General features: G+C 34.6%; 1 protein-coding gene across 1 annotated transcript; it reads right to left on the bottom strand.

Moving 5' to 3' along the window:
- Nucleotides 5,703-8,776, bottom strand: LOC107630509 (IQ domain-containing protein IQM1). The gene is made up of 9 exons (XM_016333663.2): nt 8,419-8,776; nt 7,768-8,287; nt 7,564-7,678; nt 7,391-7,456; nt 7,206-7,294; nt 7,021-7,108; nt 6,699-6,929; nt 6,512-6,613; nt 5,703-6,405 (listed from the first exon to the last, which is right to left on the bottom strand). The coding sequence occupies exons 2-9, from the start codon at nt 8,238-8,240 to the stop codon at nt 5,968-5,970; spliced, it is 1,602 nt and encodes a 533-aa protein (XP_016189149.1). The 5' UTR covers nt 8,241-8,287; nt 8,419-8,776; the 3' UTR covers nt 5,703-5,967.

The raw sequence follows: 9,121 nt of genomic DNA, 5'->3' as shown, positions 1-9,121 counted from the left end.
TCTACTACTCCTCTACACGATCATACGTCGGCTTAGAACATATCACTGGTACTTTATTGAGTGGCCACATAACAACAATATCGTATGCTTAGGTTAAAGTTCATAGATAAATGGGGTGCAAATGTTGGCTGCTCTCACAGTATATACATATAAACAGAGAACGAGATTCATCCTAGACTTAGAAGACTACCTAGAGCGGAATTCTCTTTGCGAACAGTCATCAGCGAACTACGGAAGGGTACTCATGCTTCCATCTGAAGGGAGAAGGGAGAAAGAAGGGTAAGAACTGGGGAGTTCTTAGTAGGACCGGGGTTATTAGTTAAGTTCATTAATTCTATGTTGTTTAGCAGACGAATAGCAAAATACCAAGAAGCAGTAAACAGAAGAAACAGATAAATAAGAAAAATAGACAAAACATAAAGTAAAACACAAATAAAAGAATACAAGAAAATAAAACTCAGACACAGAGAATAGAATACAAACAAACAAAGCATACATTCATTCAACAATCATAACAGAGGAAATGCACAACCAAGTATGATGCATGTCTGCCTATGCAGGCCATGAGCTCACGTGTCGGTTTACACCCTGTAGCCTGACATTCCCTAAGAACCAGTCTTAGATATGGTTTCCCATTGCGTCCTTCGTGCATACGTGTCGGTGGTTAAGAATACCACTCCTTCGTGACTACTGGCAGTCGGCGCAAGACTCGACCCCTTAATATACGCACAAGGAGAAACAGTGATCCTCAGTTCGTGGGCGTCCCCGAGATCAATACACAAATAAAACAACGATCCTCAGTTTGTGAATTTTTCCGGGATCAATACACAACAAATATGATCTTCAGTTCGTGGGTTATCCCCGAGATCAATACACAACAAACAACGATCCTCATTTCGTGGGTTTCCCCAAGATCAATACATAATGAAACAATGATCCTCAGTCTGTGGGTTTCCCTGAGATCAAAGATTATCAACAGTTCATGGGTTATTCCCGTAATCAATGATTATTAATTCCTGGGTTTTTCCCGTATATAAAACAGTTAACAGTTCGTAGGTTTTCCCGAGACCAATGATCATTCAGTTCATGGGTACTTCTCGTATTTAACATTATCAATTCTTGGGTTTTACTGCTTTTCTCTCTTTATCTGTTTATTCTGCTCTGATTATTCTTTTCTCTTAGTCTCTTTGCTCTGCTCTTGTTTCTCGGTTCAACGTATGTATTTATAGCTTTTGTAAATTTCGGTATGAATAGTTAGCCTGTCCCAAGTATAGGTTCATTAAGTCTATACTGAAACAGTTTAACTTTTCATATTGTACCTAACCTTAGGCGCAACTCAAGAACTAACTATGTTGCTCCTAGTTCGTTCACTAATCTCTGTTTGTTTCTGTCATTAAAACCTTACAGACTTTTTCTTTGATTTTTATCTCTTCTTTAACTTTTTATCTTTCCTTTGTCTTTGCTTCACTAATATGTTATTACCACTCCCTAAGTGTTTTATGAAGGTAATTATGAAATTCTGTGCTTAAAGTTGTCTTTCTACAGCTTTTACGAGAAACTGTCTTTTCTGCATTATTTTATTATTAAATTTTTGAAATTTATCCTTTCTTACCTTAAAAGTTATATAAATTCACTTTTTACCACCTATAAATATTTTTACTTTAACCATCATAACTTTTGAAAATTACAAAATAACCCCCAAACACCAAAATAATTACTTCTTTGTCCTTTTTAAGATCTAAAAGGTGTTCTTCATTGTTCTTCATCATACTCAAAGTGTTCTTCATGTTCTTCATAAATTCTTCAGATTCTTTCTCTGTTTTCACCCGTTTTTTAATCTTTTCACTAACTGATTTTTACCATAATTCATAATAAATTGGCAGCCACAAAAGCCCTATCTTTTCTACTTAATTTCAACATAAAATCAACCCCAATTTGAATCCTAGGGTTTGAAATTTCAGCAGCCACAAGAACATGCATTCATAGCTTGAATATCGTCAAATTTCATCAATTTTTTAACAAAATTTCAACAAGAATCACTCATATAAACAATCAATTTCAAGTATAACCAAATCATATCATAATCACACAACTCAAACATAACTAATCAAGATTAATTTTACCAAATCCTACCTTGATTTGCTACTCCAAATCCGGTTATGCTTTTAGGTGTTCTTTTTGCACTTTTTCCTCTTAAAACACATCAAGAACAACTTTGAATTCATAAAACCTCAACTGACCAAACCTTAATCAACATGTTGGGAAGGGATTCCTCACCTTAAACGTGTTGGAAATAAAGATTCTTGGCTCACAAGTCAAGCTAAGAAAAAGATCTAAGGAAGAACATCAAGAAAATACATGTTTAGCATGGTTTTTCTTGAAAACCGAATTGAAGAGGGAGGGAGACAGCCATATGACCTTATTTACAGCTTTGATATGTTATATGTTTATGTAGAGGAAGAAGAGATGATCATTTTGGTCGGATTGGAATTTTGATTTGAGTTTTAGTTAAGAAGAAATCAAGCTTTGAAGATTAAGAACCAAGAACTTTTCTCTCGTTTCTTTCTCTCTTATTTTCGGCCATTCAAGGTAAAAATGAGCATCTTGGAGTGTCTTGGGGGGTGAGGGAAAAACGTGCTTGATGATGATTGGCTAGTTTGGGAGGTGGTTGAAAAATACCTCAGGTGTATAATTACTATAACTAGATGTATTAGAACATACACTTAACAACACTTCTAGAGATTAATATCTGAGCTACTAGTATAAATGATACTAGTAACATGATTAATATGAGAATAGAAGGTATATGATGAGGTATTAGTATTGCTAAAGTCATCAGAGAGTGCTGGTGTTAACCTGTACCAGTAGACTATGAATCTGGTTAAGCCGATCTTCTATTTTTAACTAAAACATATCAAGTAATATTATAATATTATTCAAGCATCTCTAATATTAATATAATAATAATATTGTATTAATATTTCTCTTCTCTCATAAATTGAGTCCGGCTCGTCAAATTGAGACTATTTACGGAAACTAGAATCAAAAGCTCCTAACGATACGGTTCAAAAACTAGATTTTCCGTAACCGCGTTGTCGAGCTTGCCTCAAAAGAGGTTCTTGCTTAGTGATGACATGATGATGATGTAGATTGAGGTGCTTGATGATATAACAAAGATGTTCCCTTCACTGATCTTCCGAAAATCTCCGTATCTTCAGAAAAGCTCTCGTGTACCTGAAAACTGGGTTATTACATTGGGCGTTCAACGTCCGTTTTGGACAGTCATTTTCAAAGAAAGGTATAAACTATTATATATTGCTGGAAAGTTCTGGAAATTAGCTTTCCAACTCCATTGGGAGCGCGTCAATTGGACCTCTGTAGCTCCAGAAATATTCGTTTGAATGCAAGAAGGTCAGGATCTGACAGTATCTGCTATCCTTTCTTTGCCTCTGAACCAGAAGCCAAAACTTGCCATTTTCACTCAAAAATCACCTAAAATTATAAGAAAAACACAAACTCAAAGTAGCATCCAAAAAGTGAATTTTGCACTAAAACCTACTAAAACATAATAAAACTTGATAAAAAGTACTGAAAATACTAAGAAAATGACCCTAAAAGGTGTATAAAATATCCGCTCATCAAAAGTGGGGCAAGAATCAGTTTTTACCAAAAATAGCATTTACCAACTTTATCAAAAGTTCACAAGTTAAAATCATTTTCACTCAATAAATTTACCTCAATCCAACTCAATTCACTTATTCACACTCAACTAAAACTCAAACCTACTTCATATACATATTTCAACTTAAATTCATCAATTCAACACCTCACAACTACATTTTTCACTACTCAATCAATCATTTAAATTTCCATAAATTTTATACCAAGTCTTCATCCAATCTCATACAATATCACACAATTCAATTATCACTTACCGTTCTTACTTTTTCCTGGACTCCGATCCAAACTCACAGCCTTTGGCCCTAATATTCATCAATTCAATATATATATAAAACACAATTCCAACAACATATCAATTATGCATAGTCATACAATCCTCGTCCAAGTCATCAATTACAACAACATCTCAACTACATATATCAATTCTAACCAAATATGCAATTCAAATCTAATTCTTTAATTCTTTAAATGAAACTTAAACCGTACCTCTTGGAAGTCAAAACTAAGCTATTCACTTGTGAATTTCTACCAAGCCTTAACTCCAAGTCTCACCAATAGTTCCACAAGCAATTTTTAAGTTTCCAAAATGTACCAAAATCACCCAATACTCTAATATATATAATTTCATACATACATCAACATAGGATTCATAAAATCTCATAAATCACAAAGGTTTGAGGTCTCTTATCTTAACCCACGAAATTGGTTGATGAAACTCACCAATAGCTCATACTAAATCACCCTTAAACAACCAAAATCACAAGATTTCTCAAAATCCATAACCAAATTTTGAATTTATCATGAACTACGAAAATGGGGTATGAGAACTCGAGATTCTTACCAATCTTTTTAGATAGAATTGTAGAGGATGAGAAGGACTTCGCGTGGCCACAAACGGTGCAGCAATCAGAGCACCAGAAAAAAAGTTATGATGGTTTTTGTGTTTATGTGCTAGGGTTTCATGCTTCTTCACCCTTCTCCTCTCATTTCAGCATTGAAACACAAATGAATGGGGTGGTGGTGCTAAAATGGCTTTAGTAAAAGTATATATATATGTTGGGTTTGGACCCAATTTGGGTCCGATTTACATATATGGCCGGTTTAGCCCAATTTTGGGCCAAACCTTTAAGATTAGTATTTTAATTTGCGTTTTAAATATAATCACAATTTTTAACTTTTTAACTTTTTTCACTCATAAATAATTTCTTTTAACTATAGTATTAGATAGATTTCAACCGCTATTACCGGTCAAATTTTCAGTGCGTATTTTTACCAGAAAATTATGTTTTTCGACTAAAAAAATTCACTGAATCCAAATATCATATTTAAATTATCAAATTATGATTGTTAAATTTTTCAACTATTTTTCTCATATTTAATTAATTACTTATTTAATTAAAATTTGACCAAATTTTACAAAATGCCAGAATGGGAAGAACGGTGTGAAATGACAGTGAATGAATGAAAATTGAAAAAATGGTAAAAATGATTGATACTCGAGTTCGGTGGGCATGAAAATGGAGTAAAAATCGGAGTATGATTTGAGAGAGATACAAAGATATTTACGGGGATTCATTTTAGCAATTACCACTTAGAATATTAGAATTTGGATAGAAAGCGATCGGATCGAAAAGTTGAGAGAGAGATAGAACATGCGTTGGTTTTAATCCATTGAGGATAGCGCATGTTATTTCGATTCGCACTACGAAAGAGAAAACAGATTTTGTACAAAACATATGTATATGTATCATACAATTGAACAATTGATAAACTGCGTATTTCATTGATAAAATAGACTTTCTCCTACACTTATCTCCATAATATATAATTATATATGTATATTTGAAATTGTTGTTGTCATGTACTACTAATACTACTAATAATTGTGCTTTTCCGTACATGAAATTTTGTACTCTACTTACGTTAAAGAATTAACTAAATCGCCTTCCTAAAAGGGAAAGGCAAGTATTTCAGTTTCTTATTAGACCATACCAGTTATATTAAAATTTACTAGAAGAAAATCAAAGACAAGAATTGTTGTTGTCATGTTTATTGAATACTACTAATAATTGTGCTTTTCCGTACATGAAATTTTGTACTCTACTTACGTTAAAGAATTAACTAAATCGCCTTCCTAAAAATATACAAAGGGAAAGGCAATCAGGTCAAAGTCGCCTTACAAATACAAAATTCCTAAAAGAATAAAGAAATAAATTACGAAACCCAAAAAATCTAAACGGAGAGATAAAATTGTGTGTCATTAGTTGCCACTTAGGGATGGTGGTCTCAACTTGCAGCGGGAATAGAGGTTCTTGGGCTTGGTAGGCCCATGTATGCAAGCCTAGGTGATATCCTGACTTTTGGGCTGGGCCTAGGTGACGGAATTGGGCCATAGCGAGCAGACGCGGGTCTTGGGGACAAGTTAACGTGCTCCAGTGCCCTTGATTGAAGGTGTTCTGGGTAGTCACGGACACACCCAATTCTTGGTCCATTCCCAGTGGACCACTTGCAAGATAGCCTCTTAGACATGTCAAATATTGGGGCCTCAAAACTCTTATCCTTAACCTCTTTCTTAGCTTTTGCATCTCTCTTGTTGGCATTGATTGAAGTTGCTGTGCCTGGTTGAGAAATTTGAGTGGGACCTTTTGGTGGTTGTGATTCATTAGTGGCAATAAATGAATTGGTACCAATAATTGAAGGTTCATCATCATCTATAGCATATCTCTGCTAGAACCAAGCAAAGCAACAAGAAGTTATACTCTATCTATAAGAACAACAAATTTTGATTTTAGTTTTTATTTGTAAAGATCAAAGTATATTGAACTTCTACCTTGACATTAGAGAGGTCTACGTTGTGCTCCTTAAGGAAGCTTATGAATTCTTTGAAGTTCTCTTCTGTTGGATGGTAGTGACCACTATATGGCCAAATTGCCTGCAATTATTAGATAGAGAAAAACCTTGTTAGGGAAATTGCTTTTGTTGAAATGATTTGACTATGATAACCAAAATGATCTTACCTCAAGAACACCTTGATGAACAACTAATCTGCCTGCAGCTGTTGTTGCAGCACCGGAAAGAAAGCTTGAATGCTGAAACATACCCTTCTGCTTTTGTCCCACATACAAGGACCTTGTGGTGCTGAGAACAAATATCCATTTGCACTTTCCATCAGTATCCACAGGCCTCCCATCTTGTCTATACACCAATTTCCCATTCTCAACAATCACTTCATATTCTTCCCTTTCTTTCTACAATGGGTTGAACAATATCAGATTAGATATGAGACATGCCTCGCATATTTTAATTTGAGCGGTTGTGAAATGTGCAGTGATAACTTACTGGTCCAAGATATTTAATGCACTGGCGCTGTAAAGTGGTCCTTGGACACTTGTCAAGATTAATTTCTTTACCATCTCCAACATCCAACCTGCATATCATGGAGAATAAAGTTAATCATCCATATCCATAGCTTCTACAGTTTTACCAGCATCATGATCATAAGATGTCTAAGAATAAGAACTTACCAGTAGAAGAATGGTTGAGTGCTTTGGCTTTCAAACCAAATATCATAATACAAATGCAAATTGTGTCCGTAACGATGACGTGGGTCAATCTGAGCAGAAAAACAACAAAGATTGAACATTGTTAATATTAGATCGTGAGTTTAAAATAAAAAGTTCATATGATTTCAAATGCTATATAGACTTACAGCTTCAAGCCAATGTTGAAGGGCCAATTTTTGTGCCTTATCATCCTTGGACAAACCTTTACCAACCTATAACCATAACAAGATCTCAAATAAGATAAAAAGAACAACAAACAAAACGAAATCAGATACAATAATTACAAAAAAACGTTGAATCAGAATGGAAAAAAACATACCTTAGCTGCTCTTGTTCTTGCCCTTGCCCACCTTGACACAGCAGATTCTTGTTTCTCCACACCAAAGAATGAAACTGAACTCCTTTTAAGAGCAGCAAAATCCAATGCCTTCCACCTTCATCATTCAAAAACATTCAATTATTTACATGTACAAGATAGAAATTTAATCAAACAAAAAAAGGCATGTTTTCAAGAAAAACTAACCATAGTTCCTCCACCACCACAGCACAATCTGCCAAGTTTCTTCTGGTACGGTAACTCTTATAAACCTTCTGCAGCTTAGTGGCAGCTGCATCGAGCTCGCTAACCGGCCTCGGAGAAGAGAAAACCACAGCCTCAGGGAGAGATAGAACAGGCACAGGCTTATGCTGCTTCAGTTTTTCTTTTCCACACCCTGAATTCATCTTCTTCTTCATGTCTTCAACACATGAAAGGTTCCTTTCAAGGGTCACATGTTCTGGCCTAAACTCCTTCAACTTGGAAGAAGAAGAAGAAGAAGAAGAACCATTTGAAACCACCACAGTACTTGATTCTGGTTCTCTTCTCTTGAAGCTCCCTGCTCTCAAGATCACCGCACCATCCTTGGAACCAAAATTCACGTTGACTGAGAGACTAAACAGTGAATGCCTAACAATTTCTTCCCAAGCTGATAAGAGCAATGAAAGTGATAATCCCATAGAGATTCTTCAATTTCTTTCAAGATTAATCCCCTTTTTTCTCTGTCCTGTTCAAATTCACCGTACAAAACTTTCAGAATCTTCTAATTCATAGTTATTCAAATAAAAGAAATCAAAGTAGAGGAACCATAGAGATATACTAGATATTATTATGAATGATATAATAATTATTATTTACCTTAACGTTCTTGTATGTTGCGTATCAAAAATGAAGAAAAGTCTTGTCAATTTTTGAAGTCTTGAGTCAAAGAACAAAAATTAGAGCACACAAAAAATGAATAAAAGAGTGGTAATGTTTATGTGTCCTAGTGGCTAATGTTGCTCTTATATATATGCTCCGGGGATTACAAACATTCCACACAGCGTGAATTTCAAATACGTGTCAAAACTGGAAAATGTGATTCAGAGAAACGAAAATGGAAAATGGTGGTCTTTGAATTCCACAACGAATCTACGTACACACTTTCCTATTGGAAAAAAGGAGTTATAAGGATTTCTCTTTGGTTGGTTGGTTGGCTGGTTATATAGTTCCAAGTTTAATTATGGGATCTTTTTTCTAAAAGTCCAACCCACGATTTGGTTTGAGCCATTCAAAGACTTTGAGGTAGAGAGCTGAATAGGATACTGAGGGAATAATATCGAAGATAAAAATATATTAAAAAAACTTTTTGGTATCTGATCATTTGTTCGATAAGATATCTTCCACAATTTAAAAATTTCTAATCCATTTCTAATTATTCAGTAGTTAATCTAAGTAGTTTTTGTTATTGGTATAAAGAATCCCTATAAGTAGTGACATGTTTATGTGTTAGAAGTCACTTAAACCAACAACAAAGACTGTTTAGACTAATTACTTGATTATTAATTTGTTAAGAATTGAT

The sequence above is a fragment of the Arachis ipaensis genome, chromosome B03 (assembly GCF_000816755.2).
Source record: "Arachis ipaensis cultivar K30076 chromosome B03, Araip1.1, whole genome shotgun sequence".
Taxonomy (NCBI): domain Eukaryota; kingdom Viridiplantae; phylum Streptophyta; class Magnoliopsida; order Fabales; family Fabaceae; genus Arachis; species Arachis ipaensis.
The sequence above is the reverse complement of the archived record's forward strand: the minus strand, read 5'-3'. Positions and strand labels throughout refer to the sequence as shown.